The sequence below is a fragment of the Triticum aestivum genome, chromosome 3B (genome assembly GCF_018294505.1).
Source record: "Triticum aestivum cultivar Chinese Spring chromosome 3B, IWGSC CS RefSeq v2.1, whole genome shotgun sequence".
Taxonomy (NCBI): domain Eukaryota; kingdom Viridiplantae; phylum Streptophyta; class Magnoliopsida; order Poales; family Poaceae; genus Triticum; species Triticum aestivum.
Genome location: NC_057801.1, coordinates 57,920,298 through 57,942,958, shown reverse-complemented (window position 1 = coordinate 57,942,958; position 22,661 = coordinate 57,920,298). Strand labels below are relative to the sequence as shown.

Genomic DNA, 22,661 nt, shown 5'->3' with positions numbered 1-22,661 from the left:
TGTTCTTGTCTATAAGTCTCAACTGTTATCATGTTAGTTTATCAACATGATACCAGTTCAGGCATTTTTAACTTAAAATAACTGGTACCATGTTGTTAAATAAATTGTAGAAGGCCTGGTACCATGTTGTTAAGATTTGTCTTCAGTCGGCCGTTGTAAAGTTTTGACTAAATTTATAAGAAAAGTCATCAACATTCTTAATACCAATTCAATATTGTTAGATGTATCATATGATTAATCAACATTCATAATTTACTTTTTTATACCATTTGGCAAATTTTACTATTATGGACCATGGCAAAATTTATATTTTTAACCATGGCAACTTTATATTTTTAACCATGGCAAATTTACACTTTGAACCGTGGAAAATATATTGTTCAAACCATGGCAAAGGTTGTTTTTTAACATGGAAAATTTATATTTTAGACCATGATAAATTTTGGGACCATGGCAAAAAAGTAAACAATGGCAAACTAATTGTTTGGACCATGGCGAATTTGTTTCGTACACACTAAGGAAACTTTTAATGCATACAACATCATAAATTCTGTTCTAAAAATTAATTTTCAAAACATGGAATTTTTTTAAACAAAGCATGGTAAATTCTTTTTGGTATTTCATAGAAAATTACTTGAACATCCTATGGCAAATTTATTTACATTAGACTTTTCCAGCAATTTTCTTTCCAATATTTCTTTTATCATCATCTTATACTTAACAATGACAACATAGGTTCAAACATAATTGTTAAGTTTTTTCTTCTGTATGTTAAGTTCTGTCTTTTAGTTATAACTGCTCTGACTTGTTGTATTATATTTTTGGGACATTCACATTTGTGCCTCTAACTCGAACCCACTACTCAAATTTACCCCTAACTTTTTGATGTACTCAAATTTGCCCTAGAAGCATTTTAAGTCGCAGGAATGCCCTTCCATTTGGTCAAAGTTGTTTGACCAAAACTTTGAAAATTCATAACAAATTCATATGTCAGAAGAATGTAAAATAAGATATCCAACTGTTCATAAAAAGGTCACTTGTATGCACATGTCATTTACATTCATGACAAAAGCACTTTTTTTAAAGCTTTTTAGGGTTTATAACATTAAAGAAACTATTCAGGGTGAACGCAAATAAACGCACAACGTAAATGACATGCACGTATAGGTGATGTTTTATGAATATTTTGATATCTTATTTGCATTTTTCTGAATTCATATGATTTTTTAATGAATTTTCAAAGTTTTGGTCAAACAACTTTGACTAGATGAAAGACAGGCATTTCTGCAACTTAGAATGCTTTCTAGGGCAAATTTGAGCACATCAAAAAGTTAGGGGTAAATCTAAGAGTGGGCGCAAATTAAGGACATAAATGTAAATGTCACAATATTTTTTGTACAAGCATGGCATTTTTGTGTGCTTCACATTACACTTGATTTATTTATTTTCAAAACTATGTGGTACTTTTATCCTCTAAAGCATGGGAACTTTTTTTGCCGTGTAGCTATACATATTTGGTAAATAAACATATATTCTAATACCTTTTTCTTCTTTTTTCCTGTGATTTATTTTGTGTGTAATCGGGCTGCCAGGCCTAGTAAAGGGCCTGTCTGAGCTTGTTCGCTCTGGGGTGGTTCTGTTAGCGAGCGAAAAGCAGCCAACCATAATTCTGTCAAGTACAATTCCCTCAAAAAAAAATCAAGTGCAAAAAAAAAAACACTCAACATAAGTCAAAACCTCATATTTGGCGGGGCAAAATGTACAGAAAAATGCCAGAATTACCCTCCGCTAGTTAATACAGATGTTCACAAAGAACACAAGGTTTCCACCACCCTGGTCAGCGAGCAAACCTGACAGAGTTGTGTGGTTAGTGAGACAAGGCTCCATATGGTTAGAATGCCGGTCAACGAGGCATCCAACTGCTTCCAGGCAGCTGCCCACCGCAGCTTCAATCAGCTTCAATCAGCAGGTACTTTTTGCAAAGTGATTTTCACTCTTGACCGTTACTGTCGCAACAAAGCATGGAACGGATTATGAAGGAAGAAAGACGTGCAATCCAATGAGTTTCTAAAATAAGATCAGACATGCCTGCTGCAGTGTGTTTTATTCATCTGAAAACACAAAAAACGAAAGCCTACTATCTGATGGTGAAATTACAGAGGGCGTATTGCATGTGTTTATTATAAAGACGTTTTTAGAGTCCACGACGGTGTCAAGAAATTACAGAGGGAGTATTACATGGTGTTTTCACCATAAGACGTTCTACATGGTGTTTTCACCATCTGAGCTAACACCATGTAATGTAATACTCCATCTGCAAAAAAAATTATAGGACGTTTTTAGAGCCCAGGAGGTAGTATTTGCTCAGATTTGGCACCGTGTTTGCACATTCCTTGCAGCCAAAATCGTCAAACACATTAGTTATGCGGATATACAGATGCAAATCCCCCCTTTCTTGGAAGAGCGCAGATATAAGTACAGTAATTTGCAAGCAAACAAGATCCACAATCAAGCCTGGTCCTATCAAAGCAGTTCCCATGTCGCTGTTGTATGTTGACCGTTGAATTATTCAGCACACGAAAGCCGGCCCCTGTCTGCTAATCCCACACAACTCTTCCACACGCTGTTAGCTGTCACAGGAGCCCCATTGCAACTTTGCAACTCAGACTCCGCTCCAAATCAGCGGCTGCAGGCAAGAACCATGACGCAAATGGCAGCCGTGGGCGTCTCTTCACCGCTCCTCCTCCTCCTCCTCCTCCTCCTTGCTGCCACCAGCGAGGCCACCACGTTTTACATCACCAACGGCTGCCCCTACACCATATGGCCTGCGGCTCTGCCGATCGGTGGCGGCATGCAGCTCGACCCAGGCAAGCCCTGGACCCTCAACACGGGCGACACCAACGCCACGTGCCTGTGGGCGCGCACGGGCTGCTCCTTCGACGGCAATGGCACCGGGACCTGCCGGACGGGCGACTGCGGCGGCCTGCTCGCCTGCAAAGCCAACGGCCGGCCGCCCAACACCATCGCCGAGTTTCGGCTCGGCAGCTTCAGCAGCCAGGATTTCTTCGACATCTCCTTTGTCGAGGGCTTCAACGTGCCCATGGACTTCCTGCCGGTGCCGGCCAAGGGCGGGCCAGGGTGCAGCAAGGGGCCGCGCTGCGGAGCCAACATAACGGCGCAGTGCCCGGCCAGCCTGAAGGCGCCGGGGGGCTGTAACAGCCCGTGCACGGTGTTCAAGCAGGACAGGTACTGCTGTACCGGCAGCGCGGCAAGCAACTGCAGCACCACGGACTACTCGGACTTCTTCAAGAAGATGTGCCCAGATGCCTACAGCTACCCCATGGATGATGCCACCAGCACTTTCAGTTGCCCGGCCGGCACCAACTACAAGGTAGTCTTTTGTCCCTTGACCAATCAAGCAACACCGCCAAGTCCTCTGCCTGCACCCCCGGCTGAGGTAACACCTAGTGGGTCAACTACCATGAAACCAAAATCCTCCACTGTAAGAACATTAGTTGCAATTTTAGCTCCTATAGGTGGCTTCATTTTTCTGTTCCTCGTCATTTTCTATTTTTGTAAACGAAGAACCCAACGACGGCGTGAGATGGAGGAAGAGGAAGAGGAAGAGTTTGGGGAGCTACAAGGAACACCAATGAGGTTCACATTTCAACAGCTAAAGGCAGCAACTGAGCAATTCACAGACAAGCTCGGGGAAGGAGGATTTGGGTCTGTTTTCAAGGGGCAATTTGGTGATGAAAGGATTGCAGTAAAACGTTTGGATCGAGCTGGTCAGGGCAAAAGAGAATTTTCGGCAGAGGTTCAGACAATTGGCAGCATTCATCATATTAATCTGGTGAGATTGATTGGTTTCTGTGCAGAGAAATCCCATAGGCTCTTGGTATATGAGTACATGCCCAAAGGATCCTTGGACAGGTGGATCTATTGTCGACATGACAAGGTTGCTTCTCTGGATTGGAGCACACGGTGCAAGATTATAACTCACATAGCTAAGGGCCTCTCTTATCTTCACGAGGAGTGCGCAAAACGAATCGCTCATTTGGATGTCAAACCACAAAACATCCTCTTAGATGATGACTTCAATGCTAAACTTTCTGATTTTGGACTATGCAAACTCATAGACAGAGATATGAGCCAAGTGGTTACCAGAATGAGAGGCACACCTGGATATTTAGCTCCTGAATGGTTGACATCACAGATCACGGAGAAGGCGGATATCTACAGCTTTGGTGTCGTGGTCATGGAAATTGTCAGCGGAAGAAAGAATCTCGACACTTCCCAGTCAGAAGAGAGCATTCATCTCATCACCCTATTGGAGGAAAAGGTGAAGAGTGATCGGTTGGTAGATTTGATTGACAATAACAGCAATGACATGCAAGCACACAAGCAAGATGTAATTCAGATGATGATGCTTGCAATGTGGTGCTTGCAGATTGATTGCAAAAAAAGGCCTAAAATGTCTGAGGTGGTAAAAGTATTGGAAGGTACCATGACTACAGACCTCAACATAGAACATAACTTTGTTGTAACAACTCCAGCAAATTTTGGTAGCACAGGAAATCTGAGCTCTTCAGCTCCACCTCTAGCCTCAGATGTATCAGGCCCCAGGTGAAACAGAGACAATCATGACAAAGGTAGCCAATTAGATTGTGTGTAGGAGATTCTCTTATGGAAAACAAAAGCCATGGTCTGTTGTATTTTCTCAAATTATTACTATTCTTGAGTGTTGTACTGATGTTAACCTGCAGAATATCTCAGTATTGCAAACCTTGTTCGGTCCACAACAGATGAACTCATCTTTATTCCTTCGAGCTCCACCTGTAGCTCAAATCGATTTGAGCCATCATGGCTGAAATTACTAACAAGTTTTAAAATTCCCATTGCTCCAATAAAGCAGAGAAGTAAATTGGCAGTCCGAGGGACAAACTAATATACACTGATCAGTTGGTATGTTAGTTACCACAAGTGCCTTTATATTCTGCAGCATTTCCACTGGGTTTTTATGACATTAGGTACAGTTTGTTTTCGTCAAAAAGGAGAAAAGGTCGCTCTAACCTGTTGTAAGCTGTTACGAGAAAACTGTAAAATTCTACATGTATTGATATTGATAACCAAAAGTGTTGATGATTGATGAGATGTTTCTTTGTTCTTGCTTCCATTGACTGTGAGAGGATTTTGCTACATTGCAATCCAAAGAATTCAGATTTTTAGCTTGCACAGCTGCCAGTAGGAGGAGGAACTCAGTGTAACACCCTGCCTACCTCACAAGCAATGAGATTGCCGCTGGTGAGCTTTTTGTGGATGAGAAGAAATGATAAAGGGAAACAGAGCAAGAGACGGGGGATTCAGTTTCTGTTCATTTTCTAATTGACTCATTACATATGCTCAGCCCTTAAGTACCTAGCCTCCTCTTGCGGGTACAAGCCCACGCACCCCTACACAATCTGTAAAGAGACATAGCCCACACACAGTGGCCAACACACTAACACATTCAGGTTACATGGTGGCAACTGCCTGGGGTATGACACTCAGATTGAAATTTAGCTTGCAAAGTTAAGGAGTTAACAGTAAATTCCCTAGATTTCTTCAGTAACAACACACATGGTATCATTTTCATCAATTAAGGTCACAATGCCGCACAAATCCTGGGTTTCCCCTCATAAGGTTCTTCTAAACCTAACACTAGCCTAGCCTTTAATTAAACAGCAATAGATTAACCATCCTGTATGTATCATCTACCTCCAGACAAAATTGTAATCGTATTCGACACCGAGGGAGGCACTTAAAGGACCACGTTTTCTGAACTTCGGAACAATAACCTACAAGTCAGATTTTAACAGCTCTAGCATTTTTTTTTCTTTTTTGCTGTATGCTAGCTTTCTTAACAATACTATCCTACAAGCCAGATTTTTACAAGTGTTGGTATGTTAGCTTTCTTGCTGTAGGTTGCAAATCATGAAGCAGATAAAAGCAATGCCATTCATCAGATCATCCAGTAATTTGCAATGTAGGTGTGCGAGAAGTTGCTGCTCTTACTTTGAATTGCCATTCGAGTGATTTTCTTTTACTGAACCACTCGTATGATTTATCCCCATCCTTGCCCTTCAGGCTGCATACTTGTCTGGCCCTGCCGAAGAAGTGGTATATGAGGTGAGCTGTTCATCAACAAACTGTTGCGCGGGTGATTACTTGACACGGGACTTACCTTTGTGGACGAGGGGGGGATGAGACCGAAGAAGACGACGCCAAGGCGTCCCCGTCGCCCCCCTCCCCCTTCCGGAGGCCGTCGACTAGGAACGGCGGTCGGCGGGGCGGCGGGCGCCCCTGCAGACGGATGCGGCAGAGAGATGCTATACCAGGGAGGGGAGGATTTGGCGGCGAGCAATGGCGGCCGTGCGTGCAAGACGAAAGGCACGGTCCAGTTCGCCGGAGCCGCGGATGGGGCACCGCCGGCTAGTGCGGTTTCGGGAAGGGGACGAGCGAGCCCACCTTGCTCAGGCATGGACAACCCAGTAGCCCAGTACGCAGCTAAGCCCATCAAAAATCTGCTTATGGAGTCCTTTTTTTTTCTAGAACAAGACAAAGCGAAATCCTATTTCACCCTCGTTGCGTCAAAGTGCTGGTCAATCCTAAGGTCACCGAGCAGATGAATGAGTTCTTAATGGCTGAGTTCACGGCTGAGGAAGTAAAACAAGCTTTGGATAGCATCGGTGATCGTAAAGCGCCAGAAGCTGATGGTTTGCCAGCCCTCTTTTACAAGAAATATTGGCAGCTGGTGGGTGATAACGTGGTACAAGAAGTACTGAATGTGTTGCATGGCGGCAGTATACCGGACGAATGGAACGACACTATCGTAGTACTAATCCCAAAGGTACAGAACCCAAGTAATTTGGAAGACTTACGCCCTATTAGCTTATGCAACATTGTGTACAAGCTTGTGTCAAAAGTTATTGCAAACCGGTTGAAACAAATATTGGGGGAAATCATTTCGGATAATCAGAGCGCTTTTGTTCCGGGGAGGCTGATTTCTGACAACACGCTACTAGCATACGAGATGTCACACTTCTTGAAAAGGAAAAGGACTGGGGCCATTGGCTATGCAGCATTGAAACTAGATATGAGTAAAGCTTACGATCGTGTCGAGTGGGACTTTCTGGAGAGGATCCTACATCAGCTGGGATTTTGTGATGCTTTTGTGCAGCTTATTTCTAAGTGCATCCGTTCGGTTTCCTATAAGTTCAAGATAAATAATTATTATACTGAGATGATTGTACCAGGGAGAGGCTTGAGGCAAGGGGATCCTATATCCCCGTATCTTTTTCTGCTGTGTACGGAGGGTTTTTCGGCGCTGCTACAGCAAGCGGAGCAAGCGGGTAGTTTGAGAGGCATCCAGGTGGCTTCAACAGTTCCAACGGTTACCCATCTCCTTTTCGCCGATGATTCCTTGGTGTTGTTTGAGGCCACTGCTGAAGGTGCGTCTGAGGTCAATCGTATTCTGCAAGCATATGAAGCAGGCTCGGGACAGATGATAAATCGAGACAAGTCATCTATAATGTTCAGTAGGAATACCAAGGTTGCTGCAAAGGATGCAGTGATGCTCGCGCTGGGGCTTCAACAGGAGACTACCAACGGGAAGTATCTAGGCCTTCCAATGTACGTTGGTCGATCTGTTTCACAGTGCTTCGAATATATCAAGGATCGTTTGTGGTTGAGGATACAGGGCTGGCTTGAGAGGTTTCTGTCAATGAAAGGGAAAGAGATCTTGATAAAGTCAGTGGCCCAAGCCATTCCGTCTTACGCCATGAGTTGTTTTGATCTTACAAAAGGGTTGTGTGAGGAGTTAAGTAAAATGATCTGCAAATATTGGTGGTCGCAGCAGACTGAGGAGGAGAAAATGCATTGGGTCGGATGGGAAAAAAATGAAGCTATCCAAGGAGGAAGGCGGGCTGGGCTTCCGGGATCTATATTCCTTTAATATATCATTGCTCGCTCGGCAGGCTTGGCGTCTGATTCAATCGCTTGATTCGCTTTGCGCTAGGGTGCTGAAAGCTAAATATTTTCCTGAATGTGACATTCTCTTGGCTACTCCGATGGCCAACATGAGCTATACGTGGAGAAGTATTCTCAGAGGACTGGAAGTTGTAAAGGAAGGTTACATCTGGAGGGTGGGGACAGGAGAGAACATTAGGATTTGGTCTGACCCATGGATCCCGAGAGACCATTCCAGGCAACCGCTAACTAGACAAGGTCCTCATCTGCTGACCAGGGTCTCGGAGCTGATTGATCCGGTGTCGTCTGTATGGGATGAGCAGTTGGTTCGACAAACGTTCATACAACCTGATGCAGAAGCAATATTGTCCATTCCAGTCTGCGAGCAGCACGACGATTTCATTGCTTGGCACTATGATACAAGGGGTTTGTTTTCTGTCCGCTCTGCTTACCGGGTGCACGCCGAGATGTGTAACAGACAACTAATCAGACCAAGGGGTGAAAGTACTGATAACTCAGCTTGGAAGAAAGCAGTCTGGTCTGGCATTTGGCGTGTGAATTGCCCTGGGAAAATTCATCATTTCATGTGGCGTTTTGCACATAATAGCCACCCGTTGCATATGAATATTGAGAGGAGAGGTGTTCAGCTTGACACGCGATGTGCTGTTTGTGCCCATTTTTTTGAGGATGGAGGGCATTTTTTCTTCCGTTGTAAGCATGTCAAAGCCATTTGGAGGGAGGCAGGTTTAGAGCAACAACGAAGCATCCTAATGCAGGCTTCCACGCCGCTGGAAGTCCTAAAAAAGGTACTGACTATGCCGGAAAAGGACAAACTGATGATTATTTATCTGCTGTGGCGCTGGTGGTCAGAAAGGAATAGGATCAGACACGGCGAACGTCGACTTATGCCCAGCTCCCTCGTAAGTCAAGTTTCAGAGATGATTACTGAATGACAGCGTACAAATATTTCAGAGCATAAGCCCTCTGCGAGAACAAAACCAAGTTGGAAAGTCCCTCCCGCTGATTGGGTGATGATCAATATGGATGCAACTTTTATTAGCGACAGTAGAATGGGAGGGTGGGGATGTATTGCTCGGGACGCGTCCGGTGATGTCTTGTTTGCTGCGGCGGGCAAGCTAACAAATATTTCTGAACCTCTACAAGCGGAAACAATGGCCCTTTTGAAAGCATTACATTTGGCGGAGGATTTTGGAATGGGACGAGTTATCTTCAGTACAGATTGCCTGGTCCTAAGTCAAGCTCTCGGCTCAACTTCTGTGGATCGTGCAAGACTGGGGACTCTATTCCGTGAGACAAAGTTTCTGCTCCGTATGGGTTTTATTGAATACAAGGTTGTTTTTCGTCCCCGTGAGTGTAATGTGCCGGCACACTTGCTTGCTGGTCGTGGTGTGAGGCTAGAACCAGGATGCCAACGTGTTTGGCTCACTGGCTTGCCCTCTGATGTAATAAGTGCCGTGGCCGCCGATTTGGTCAAGCCCACTAGCTAATGGAATGCATGGTGTTCCACGTCAAAAAAAAAGTGCTGGGGTTTCACACAGACAAGCGTCGCAATGGGCCGGCCTGTTTGCTTACACAGCGTATCTAAGATAAAAAGGAACCTCATCCGATTTTACTAACCTTCTAAAAGGTACCCTGAACCGGTTTTTGTTTCTTTTCCCTGTTTTTCAGTTTCTTTTTCTTTTATTCGTTTTAAATTTTATGTTTCTTTTCTTTTTCAAGTTTATTTTATTTTTAGAAACATGTTCCGAATTTTCAAAAATGTTTATGCTTTTAAAAATAATCAAAATTAAAAATGTTATGTTTACAAATTTTGTTCATAAATTCGAAAACTGTTCGCATTTAAAGAAAACTCAAGCATTGAAAAATGTTCATTTTCACGTTTGTTTTATTTTCTAAAAAATGCTTGGAAAATTAAAAAATGGTCTTGCTTCTAAAAAATGATAAAAATTCAAAAAATGATCGTTTTTGAAATTTTGTTCGTAACTTGAAAAAATTGTTCGCTTATCCAAAAAATGGTTTGTGTTATTTCAAAACAAGTTTGGATGTTTCTGCTCCAAAATTTCACAAGTTTTCAAAAAATATTCTTGTTTTCAAAAGATGTTCATGTTTTTTTTTCTTAATTTTAATTTTTTTCAGAAATTTCTAAAAATATTCAGGTTTTCAAATTTTATTCAGGAGTTTGAAAATGTTCGCATTTGCCCAGTTTTGTTTCGGAATTTCAAAAAATGTTCATGTTTTAGAAAAAAGTGTTCGTGATTTTGAAAAATGTTCATGCTTTTCTAAAACATTTCAGTTTGTTAAAAACCATTCTCATCTTTGAAAAGTGTTTGCATTTCACAAGACACTCGGGTTTAGATGCATTCAAAATTCTGAAGATAGTTCAGATCTGCCTTGTGGGTTGGTTCCATATTGCCGTTGCTAACTAATCAGGAACGGTGCTAGCTCAGCTGGTTGCAGCGCCTGGTCTGTAGCACGAGATCCATGGTTCGATTCCAAATTTTGACCCAGACGTGCTCCTCAAATGGCCGGGCTGACCGGCACCCCTGCAATTCATGGGGTTACAAATGAAGTTCTCAAGAAGTTAACCTAGTTACCAAGGAAAATGAAAATCTTCGCCTGGGTGCTCGTCCAAAACTGCCTCTGGTGCAACAACCACCTTCAACGCCGTGGGTGAGAAAATGGATATTTCTGCCAGTTCTGTCTCCAAAATCTGGAGCGCTCTGACCACCTACTCTGGCATTGCAATGTGGCTCGGGAGAGGTTTGGAGCAAGATAGCCACATGGTAGGGCTGCTCTTCGTTTGAGCACCATAAGTGGCAAGATGACAGGAACCATTTGGGAATTTTGGCCTTCATCGTCAGCTCTTCCGCGACTAGCCAACGGAGAGGGATCAAATTGATGACCATTCTAGAGCTGTGGGAAATTTGGCAAGAACGAAATCGCTGCACTTTTAGAGGAAAAATTACAAGTTCAGAACACATACTCGCAGCAATCAGGAGATCTGTTGAGCTGTGGAGGCAGGTAGGTGCAACCTACATTTAGAGCCCCTAGGGGGATCCACGTGAGATAGAGGCCATGCGGCTCTCCGCCGTCAGGCTGCAAGCTTTTTTTAGCCGTGACACCTTTCACCTTTTGCTTATTTCCTTGGTCATATGATGTCACAGACCGAGACCAATGGTATAGATGTATTCCAAGTTTTTCGTGATCGACGCTTCAATTGTTTGTTTGTGGCATTCATCATCGCATCATTCACATTGCATCGGCACTCTGTTGTCGTTATTTTTCAAAATTTGCATCTGTTCGTAGTTGCCGCTTATCTCCGTTGTCTTCGTTGATCGTTTCGAGACCAACCACTCTCGCCCGCGCCCGCGGCACCTCTAAATATTATTTTATAAGTGAGAATAAAAATGTTCTCGGAATGGGGTGAAAGTTGACGAGCGGTCTTGTTATAGTGTACGTAGACCACGGATAAATCTATAGCGGCACTATAGCTGGTAAAACGAGAGACGTTTCGGTATTTGAAACTGTACCCGAGTCGCACAAGTTCCCTCTCATGTCAGTCCAAACCTCTCTGCACAACCCACCTAAGGCCAGCTGACCCCCTTTCCGACCAGAGCCGCACGATCACGATGGAAGGGCTCTGAAACCCCTCCAAACCCTCTCCTCTAGCTTTCTTTCCTATTTAAGCAGCTCTTACTCGTCCAAGTTTGGGCAAAGCCCTAGTAGACTCTCCACTAACTACATGCCTCGAGGTTCCCTTAACAAGTACATCTTTTTCGGGTTCTCTTGGGACAAGCTCAGTGAGATTGGGTATCGCCAGAGGGATTGACTACCTTCATCATGTTGGGAATCGTTGCATGAAAAAAAATCTACGCACACGCAATGATCTATCCATAGAGATGCATAGCAACGAGGGGGAGAGTGTGTCTACGTACCCTCGTAGACCGTAAGCGGAAGCGTTTCTCAACGCGGTTGATGTAGTCGAACTTCTTCGCACTTCAACCGATCAAGTACCGAACACACACACCTTTGCATTCTGCACACGTTCAGCTCGGTGACGTCCCTCGCCTTCTTGATCCAGCAAGACGTCGAGGTAGTAGATGAGTTCCGTCAGCACGACGGTGTGGTGACGGTGATGCTGAAGTGATCCTCGCAGGGCTTCACCTAAGCACTACGAAAATATGACCGAGGGTGTAAACGGTGGAGGGGGGCGCCGCACACGGCTAGGTAATTGTCTGGGATGTGCTAGGCACCCCCCCACATATATATAGGTGGGAGGGGGAGGGGAAAGGCCAGGAGGCGCCCTAAGGAGGACCGAATCCTACTTCGGCTCCTCCCTAGCTACGCCCCCTGCCATATATGTCGGAGGGGGAAGGAAAGAGAGGGGGAGAGGGAAGGAAGGGGGAAATCCTATTCCTCTCTTTCCTTTCCCTTCCCCTCTTTCCTTCTCCTCCCTGGCCGGCCCATATGGGGGGCGCACCAGCCCCTTGTGGCTGGTGTGTTTCCCCTCTTGGCCCATAAGGCCCATATCTTTTGCCGGGGGTGCCTGGAACTCCTTCCAGTGACCCAATAAGTACCCGATAGCCCCCGAAACACTTCCGGTGACCGAATACTATCATCCTATATATCAATATTTACCTATCGACCATTTCAAGACTCCTCTTCATGTCTATGGTCTCATCCGAGACTCCGAACAACATTCGGTTACCAAATAACATAACTCATATAATACTATATCATCATCAAACGTTAAGCGTGCGGACCCTACGAGTTCGAGAACTATGTAGACATGACTGAGACACCTCTCCGGTCAATAACCAATAGCGGAACCTGGATGCCCATATCGGCTCCTACATATTCTATGAAGATCTTTATCGGTCGAACCGTTATGACAACATACGTAATTTCCTTTGTCCATCGGTATGTTACTTGCCCGAGATTCGATCGTCGGTATCTTCATACCTAGTTCAATCTCGTTACCGGCAAGTCTCTTTACTTGTTCCATAATACATCACCTCATGACTAACTCCTTAGTCATTTGCTTGCAAGCTTATGGTGTGTATTACCGAGAGGGCCCAGAGATACCTCTCCGATAGTCGGAGTGACAAATCCCAATCTCGATCTATGTCAACTCAACAAACACCTCCAGAGATACCTGTAGAGCATCTTTATAATCATCCAGTTACGTTGTGACATTTGATAGCACACAAGGCATTCCTCCGGCATCCGTGAGTTGCTTAATCTCATAGCCGAAGGAATATGTATTTGACATGAAGAAAGCAATAGCAATAAAACTGAACGATCATAATGCTAAGTTAACGGATGGCCACTACTAGGGAAAACCTTATACACAGATATTTAGCAGTAGCGTGGGTCAAAAAAGCACGCTGGTGCTAAGTAGCAGTAGTGCTACTGGACAAACCACGCTACAGATAAAGTTCTAGCAGTAGCGCGCCTTGTTGTAAACATGTTACTACTAAAATTCCCACGGCTGATCCGATAGGCTACACATAGTAGTAGCGATCCATACTGAACGGCGCTACTGCTACTTCCTTTGTAGCAGCGCGTTTTATTCCAAAACTCGCTACTGCTAAAGGATATAAAATTAAATGGAAAGCAAATAGAAAGGTAAATGAAAATGAAAAAAATAGAATAAGGTGAAAGGAAAAAAATAAAATATGAAGAAAAACAAATGAAAAAGGGAAAAAAGAGAAAGGAGTAGCAGTAGCGTGTATACCAGAAAGCGTTGTAGCTAACGTAGCAGTAGCGCGCTTTCTGGAACGCGCTACTGCTACTTCTGACTTAACCACCCGCACGGGCTCAAATTTTGCTAAGTCCTCCATTCTCCCTGTTGCCCTACTCCTCTGTCACCGCCGCCCGAGCCTGCCCTCACCACCGCCGCCCGAGGCCGCCCTCAACCTCACCGCCGCCGCCCGCCACCGCTCTCGACCTCACCATTGCCGCCCTCGACCTCACCGCCGCTGCCCTCGACCTCACCGCCGCCGCCTGAGCCCGCCCAGCACCGCCGCCTCCGATCCCGAGCCCGCCCTCGCCGCCCCTACCTCTCCGTCGCCGAGCACCTCCCTGCCACCATCTCTCCCCTCTCTGTAAGCCCCCCACCCCTCCCCCACCCCCTTTCTCTCTGCTTAGTTAGTACTAGATGTTGTTTAGTAGTAGTAGATGTTAATTTAGGGTTCATAGATAATGATTTTTAGTAGTAGTAGTAGATGTTAATTAGTAGTAGTGATGGTACTAGTTAATAGGGCAGTATGGTTGATAGTAGATGTTTTTTACTATTGTATAATGTAGTTTATTTTTACTGTTTTTAGTAAGTGTTTAAAATAATTAGTAAGTAAATTAATAAACTAGTTGAACTAGTTTAGTTGTAGTTGAACTAGTTTAGTAAGTAAATTAATAAACTAGTTGAACTAGTTGAATTAATAGAACTAATGTATTTTTAGTAAGATAATTAATATAACTAGTTGAACTACTTTATTTTTAGAAAGAACTAGTTTTTTTATATTTATAGTAAGCTTATATTTAGTAAGAACTAGTTGAATTAATAAAACTAGTTGAACATGTCATATTTGTTGTTATTTTTTTAGTTTAAGCAATTATTCGGGATGTATTAGTGATAACTTATAGGGTTTTTGATTTTGCAGAAATCAAGGAGCCCCTCCATCATCCCCGCCATCGTCCCCGTCACCGACCCCCTCCGACCTTGAGGTGAGACCAGCCAAATCTCCATGTATATCTTGTGTTGCTCAAATAGGATATGTGGTTGCCCAAGTGCCCGTTCATGTTCAGGTTACACCTCCGAGTGGCCTATGTTTTGCTGGAGTGTTGATTACTTTCCGTTCCAGCAAATTTCAGGCGCTTGATATGTCCTTTTTTTAGCAAAGGTCATGCCGGATTTTTCCGTGAATTCTGCCATGACTTGTGCTAGAATATGTAGGAAATATCGAGTGGCCTGGATTTTCTCGAAAAACAATGATCTAATTTAGGTTTTCTAGAACATATATTTAATCGTACAAGTTTAATCTTTGAATTATGAATGTAGGAAATGTCGTACTCGGACGACGACAGTCCCCCGGGGGAGTGCAGCTGGTGCCACGATGATCGAGGTCTGTGCGACAGGTTCCTTGAGATGGACGAAGATCGGCGCTTCAGCATTAAGCTCGAGGAGACCTTCAATGTTGAAACGGTACGCAACAACCACAAGTGTTTTTCCGTAATTAAGCATGACTTCAACTATTTCAACGTCTAATTTTCATCTTTTACAATTCGACTAACTTATCCCATGCCATGCAAGACGCTATGTCTTGGAGAGGATGGGTTTTGAAGACCATGAAAATTTTGAAACAAAGAAAATACACCTAAGGACCCATCATGATATGGATTTTGAAGTAAATATGTACAATTCTCAGAGCGTAACCCATTTTGGTTGCCAAAATTGGGAAGCACTTTGCAAAATGTATGGTTTTTATGAGGGTATGATTGTCACCATGGATCTTGGTGATCCTGACATCGAGCAAGACAATATGGACATTTGGGTCCTTGTTGATACGCTTCCGATTGTACCGCAATGTGAGTTTCTCAAACATAGTTATTAACTAATTTATATTGTTTGTTTCAAAATAGTTGACAGCTTATTTCCATTGATAGCTTATTTTGATTCTTTAAAGAATGTGCGAAAGATGGTAGACAAAACCCACTACACTGATGGCTCCGAATTAACTTATAAGGAGAAAAGTCATCTGATCGCATTTTGTACTTATCTTGAGAATTACAATACCTATTATCGAACTCCTCCAAATTATGGTGAATACGTGCCACTAGTGCATGTGTTGAACCACGGTAACTTCTATGGAGATATCCTGGTAAGATTTTTTTACTATTACGACATCCATGCATCTTTTGCATACTTGTAAAACTAGTACATCATTGCTAACAACGAAGTTATTATTATGTTTTTCAACAGAATCTCCCGATGGATTGTGTGCCTCATCTGATGTATCAGAATGGTTGCCTTGCAGTTCTGAACATACTGCCAGGTAAATCTAGGGAGCTCACATGTGCATATCGAATTTCTAAAACGGTGAACACATGCTCATCAAAGAATGGAAAAAATGTTTGGACATTCGCAAGGAGGTTCTTGGAAGTAACATTAAGCGGAAGGCAAGAATTGGAGACAGAATAATCTCCATTCTCCATAATGGAGAGTCAGGAGCTATCTTATTTTTTTTTGCTATTTTACCTTAGAGAATGTAGTAGGTCCTAAGAGAATGTAGTAGGTCCTATGAGGTACAGTATATTTATTATGTGGTACAATGTGTTAGAGTTGATGATGAGGAGTACTTGTGATTACGACTAGTGGCCAATTTGCTATGTGATGTCATTGATGAAAATGATGATCTTGAGTAGGTGTTATATGACAATGATGTATTATGATGATAAGTTGTTAATGATATGATGATGATGATATTTATTATATCATTGGGTGAAAGGACCGCGGATTAGTTTCAAGTGGATGGACATCCACTTGAAACTAGTCCACGGTTCTTTCACCCCGTGATGTAATAACTCATTATGATGTAAAAACAATCTCTAAATTCCTGTTGTATGAAAACTTGTGTAAAGGTGTATGAATACAACATGAAATAAAAAAGAAATAAAATACAAAATAATAGTAGTAGCACGGGCAGGGAGAAGCGCTACTACTAATTACCAGTAGCGCTTCCCTGGGAAAGCGCTGCTACTAAGTCGATTTAGCAGCAGCGTGGGTTGAGGCACACTACTGCTAACCTTTAGCTGTAGCGCCGTACCAGTAGCGCTCCAGCCCGCACTACTGATAGGCCTAAAACCCGCGCTGCTGCTAGGCTTTTCCCTAGTAGTGGGGCCTTGTCCATCACATCATTCTGCTAATGATGTGATCCTGTTATCAAATGACAACTCAAGTCCATGGTTAGGAAACCTTAACCATCTTTGATCAACGAGCTAGTCAAGTAGAGGCTCACTAGGGACATGGTGTTTGTTTATGTATTCACACATGTATTTAGGTATCCGATCAATACAATTATAGCAGGAATAATAAACCTTTATCATGAATAAGGAAATATAAAATAACAACTTTATTATTGCCTCTAGGGCATATTTCCTTCAGTCTCCCACTTGCACTAGAGTCAATAATCGCCATGTGATTAACACCAATAGTTCACATCGCCATGTGACCAACACCCAAAGACTTTACTAGAGTTAATAATCTAGTTCACATTGTCATGTGATTAACACCCAAAGAGTACTAAGGAGTGATCATGTTTTTCTTGTGAGAGAAGTTTAGTCAACGGATCTGTCACATTCAAATCGTATGTATTTTGCAAATTTCTATGTCTACAATGCTCTGCATGGAGCTAATCTAGCTAATTGCTCCCACTTTCAATATGTATCCAAATTGAGACTCATAGTCATCTGAATCGGTGTCAAAGCTTGCATGGATGTAACTCTTTACGACGAACTCTTTATCACCTCCACACCGAGAAATATTTCCTTAGTCCTCTAAGGATAATTTTGCCTGTTGTCTAGTGATCCACTCCTGGATCACTATCGTACCCCTTGTCAAACTCATTGGCAAGGCACATAACAAGTCTGGTACACAACATGGCATACTTTATGAACCTATGGCTGAGGCATAGGGAATGACTTTCATTCTCTCTCTATCTTCTGTCGTGGCCGGGCTTTGAGTCTTACTCAACTTCACACTTTGCAACACAGGCAAGAACCCTTTCTTTGACTGATCTATTTTGAACTTCTTCAAAACTTTGCCAAGGTAGGTGTTTTGTGAAAGTCCCATTAAGCATCTCGATCTGTCCCTATAGATCTTTATGCCCAATATGTAAGAAGCTTCACCGAGGTCTTTCATTGAAAAATTCTTATTCAAATATCCTTTTATGCTATCCAGAAATTCTATATCACTTCCAATCAACAATATGTCATCCCCATATAATATTAGAAATGCTATAGAGCTCCCACTCACTTTCTTGTAAATACAGGCTTCTCCGAAAGTCTGTATAAAACCATATGCTTTGATCACCTCATCAAAGCGTATATTCCAACTCCAAGATGCTTGCACCAGTCCATAGATGGATCGCTGGAGCTTGCACACTTTGTTAGCACCTTTAGGATCGACAAAACCTCATGGTTGCATCATATACAACTCTTCTTTAAGAAATCCATTAAGGAACTCAGTTTTGACATCCATTTGCCAGATTTCATAATTATGAATGCGGCAATTGCTAACACGATTCAGACTGACTTAAGCATCGCTATGGGTGAGAAGGTATCATCATAGTCAACTCCTTGAACTTGTCGAAAACCTTTCGCAACAAGTCGAGCTTTGTAGATGGTGACATTTCCATCAGTGTCTATCTTATTCTTGAAGATCCATTTATTCTTTATGGCTTGCGATCATCAGGCAAGTCCACCAAAGTCCATACTTTGTTCTGATACATGGATCCTATCTAAGATTTCCTAGCCTCAAGCCATCTATCGGAATCTGGGCTCATCATAGCTTCTTCATAGTCCATAGGTTTGCCTTGGTCTAGTAACATGACTTCTAGGATAGGACTACCATATCACTCTAGTGCGGATCGTGCTCTTGTCAACCTATGAAGTTCAATAGTAACCTGATCTGAAGTTTTATGATCATCATCATTAGCTTCCTCTCTAGTTGGTCTAGGCATCACGGGAACAATTTTCTCTGATGTGCTACTATCCAATTCGAGAGAAGGTACAATTACCTCATCAAGTTCTACTTTCCTCCCATTCACTTCTTTCGAGAGAAACTCCTTCTCTAGAAAGGATCCATTCTTAGCAACAAAGATCTTGCCTTCGGATCTGTGGTAGAAGGTGTACCCAATTGTTTCCTTAGGGTATCCTATGAAGATGCACTTCTCCGATTTGGGTTCGAGCTTATCAGGATGAAGCCTTTTGTCATAAGTGTCGCAACCCTATACTTTAAGAAACGACTGCTTAGGTTTCTTGCCAAACCATAGTTCATATGGTGTTGTCTCAACGGATTTAGATGGTGCACTATTTAACGTGAATGCAGTTGTCTCTAATGCATAACACAAAACGATAGTGGTAAATTGGTAAGAGACATCGTAAAACGCACCATATCTAATAAAGTACGATTACGACATTCGGACACACCATTATGTTGGTGTTTCAGGTGGCGTGAGTTGTGAAACAATTCCACATTGTTTTAAATGAAGGTCAAACTCGTAACTCAAATATTCGCCTCCATGATCAGATCGTAGAAACTTTATTTTCTTGCTACGATGATTCTCCACTTCACTCTGAAATTATTTGAACTTTTCAAATGTTTCGGACTTGTGTTTCATTAAGTAGATCTATCCATATCTGCTCAAATCATCTGTGAAGGTCATAAAATAACGATACCCGCCACGTGCCTCAATACTCATCGGACCGCACACATCGGTATGTATTATTTCCAATAAGTCATTAGCTCGCTCCATTGTTCCGGAGAACGGTGTTTTAGTCATCTTGCCCATGAGGCATGGTTCGCAAGTATCAAATGATTCATAATGAAGTGATTGCAAAAGTCCATCTGTATGGAGTTTCTTCATGCCCTTTACACCAATATGACCTAAACAGCAGTGCCACAAATATGTTGCACTATCATTATCAACTTTGCATCTTTTGGCATCAGTATTGTGAATATGTGTATCACTACAATTGAGATTCAATAAACCATTTACATTGGCTGTATGATCATAGAAGGTTTTATTCATGTAAACAGAACAACAATTATTCTCTGACTTAAATGAATAACCATATTGCAATAAACATGACCAAATCATATTCATGGTCAATGCAAACACCAAATAACATTTATTTAGGTTCAACACTAATCCCGAAGGTAGAGGGAGTGTGCGATGGTGATTGTATCAACCTTGGAATTTATTTCCAACACAAATCATCACCTCGCCCTTAACTAGTCTCTGTTTATTCTGCAACTCCTGTTTTGAGTTACTAATCTTAGCAACTAAACCGATATCAAATACCCAGGGGTTACTACGAACACTATTAAGGTACACATCAATAACATGTATATCAAAATATACTTTTGTTCACTTTGCCATTCTTCTTATCCGCCAAGTGTTTGGGGCAGTTCTGCTTCCAGTGAATATTTCCTTTGAAATAGAAGCACTCAGTTTCAGGCTTGGGTCCAACTTTGGGCTTCTTCATGGGAGCGACAACTTTCTTGACATTCCTTTTGAAGTTCCCTTTCTTTCCCTCGCCCTTTTTCTTGAAACTAGTGGTTTTGTTAACCATCAACACTTGATGCTATTTCTTGATTTCTACCTTTGCCGATTTCAGCATTGCGAAGAGCTCGGGAATCGTTTTCGTCATTCCTTGCATATTGTAGTTCATCACGAAGTTCTAGTAGCTTGGTGATAGTGACTAGAGAACTCTGTCAATCACTATCTTATCTAGAAGATTAACTCCCACTTGATTCAAGCGATTGTAGTACCCAGACATTCTGAGTACATGCTCACTGGCTGAGCTATTCTCCTCCATCTTGTAGGCAAAGTACTTGTCAGAGGTCTCATACCTCTCAACACGGGCATAAGTTTGAAATACCAATTTCAGCTCTTGGAACATCTCATATGTTCCATGGCGTTCATAACATCTTTGAAGCCCCAATTCTAAGCCGTAAAGCATGGTGCACTAAACTATCAAGTAGTCATCATATCGAGCTTGGCAAACGTTCATAACATCTGCATTAGCTCCTGCAACAGGTCTGTCACCTAGCGGTGCTTCAAGGACATAATTCACTACAAAAAAAAGACACATCCATGACATTTTGGCCGAACGAATTTTTTTATGTCATACTTATGACACTTCTATGACGATAATTGTGACAAAACCCGTTATCATCATAGATGAGGTGGGCTCCTACTTCTATGAAAAAAAATCATGACAGAAAATGGGATTTTCGTCCTAGGGGGGCCAGAGATGCAGCTGCATGACATTCTTTGGGCCGTCCATGATGAAACAAACCATGGTAGAAGCGAGGGCGAGGAAAATTTCGGCGAGTTCCCGATTACGGTGGGTGGTCGGGGGCTGAGCGATGCATGTTTCTCTCGTACACGTACGTGCGTGTGTGCAAGGCGTTGGGCTCTAACTGAACCCGAGCAAGGCGTCGCCTAACTGAACCCAAGCGATTGCACTGCAGGCTATGTGTTACTGAACCCGAGCGATCAATCGATGGCTGTTAACTGAACCCGATCGAGCGATTCCTTCGCTACTGCTGCTAACTGAAGCCGATCGATGCTGCCTCTGGATGAACAGTGAGCGTTGCACGTGGGGGGGAGGGGGGTTGGATGAACAATGAGCGGTGGGGGTGGATGAACAGGACCCCGATCAATCGAGCCGGTTAGGGCTGGGTGAACAGGACCCCGTGGAGGGCTGGATGAATAGTACGACCCCATGGAGGGCTGGATGAACAATAGAAGGTGGAGGGCTGGATGAACAGTAGCCCGTGGAGGGGTGGTTGAACAGGAGCCCGTGGAGAGGTGTGGTTGAACAGTAGCCGGTGGAGTAGCACGCGGTGGAGGTTGGATGAACAGGAGCCCGTTGATGAACAGTCGCAGGTGGAGGCTGGAGGAGGTCGACGGTGGATGAACAGTAGACCGTGAAGGCTGGAGGAGGTCTACGGTGGAGATGAACAGTATCCTGTGGAGTCCCGTTTTGCGGTACGCCACACCCCTCCCGATGAACAAGACTCCCGTTTCGACCGTAGTGCTCCAACACAAGTTTGTTTTGTCCGTTTTGCGGTACGCCACAGCCCTCCCGATCAATAGGATCCCATTTTGAACGTGGCCGGTCGAATACAAGGCCGTTTCCTCTGTTCTGCGGTACGCCAGGCCTCGTTTCCATTGCCTGTTTTGTCCAAACCCTCCCAATGAACACGACGACCCATTCCGTTCCGACCCAGCCGGTTGGCTCCCCATGAACACGATGACGACACTGTTTCTCCATTCCAACCCAGCCATGTGCATGAGCCCTGGCCGTACGTATATATGGGCGAGTATGCGTTCAAGACCCCGCCCGTATGTACGTACGTGGCCGTATTTTCTTTCTTGCACACTGGCCGCTGTACATACGTGTACATGCTACGTGCGCGCATCTACTATGACATGTGCGCGCCTCTACATCGACCAGTATATATGTACGTACACGTTCGCGACCAGAATGACAACGCTACATACGCTTCGACCAGGTGGGTCCCGACTGTCAAGCACTTCCTTGCGTGCGAAGATGTAGCTGGTGTTGGAAATATGCCCTAGAGGCAATAATAAATTAGTTATTATTATTATATTTCCTTGTTCATGATAATCGTTTATTATCCATGCTATAATTGTATTGATAGGAAACTCAGATACATGTGTGGTTACATAGACAACACCATGTCCCTAGTAAGCCTCTAGTTGACTAGCTCGTTGATCAATAGATGGTTACGGTTTCCTGACCATGGACATTGGATGTCGTTGATAACGGGATCACATCATTAGGAGAATGATGTGATGGACAAGACCCAATCCTAAGCC

At 43.3% G+C, this 22,661-nt stretch overlaps 1 protein-coding gene and 1 long non-coding RNA gene across 2 annotated transcripts; one reads left to right on the top strand and one right to left on the bottom strand.

The window, feature by feature from the left end:
• Positions 1-1,726: 1,726 nt before the first annotated feature.
• On the bottom strand, positions 1,727-6,525 carry LOC123068556 (uncharacterized). Its single transcript, XR_006431833.1, has 3 exons — positions 6,224-6,525; positions 6,055-6,145; positions 1,727-2,006 (listed from the first exon to the last, which is right to left on the bottom strand). It is a non-coding gene; the product is annotated as an uncharacterized lncRNA (long non-coding RNA).
• LOC123068555 (PR5-like receptor kinase) lies at positions 2,619-4,785 on the top strand. The gene has a single exon (XM_044491158.1). It carries the CDS (start codon positions 2,702-2,704, stop codon positions 4,628-4,630), a length of 1,929 nt encoding a protein of 642 aa, XP_044347093.1. The 5' UTR covers positions 2,619-2,701; the 3' UTR covers positions 4,631-4,785.
• Positions 6,526-22,661: the final 16,136 nt, after the last annotated feature.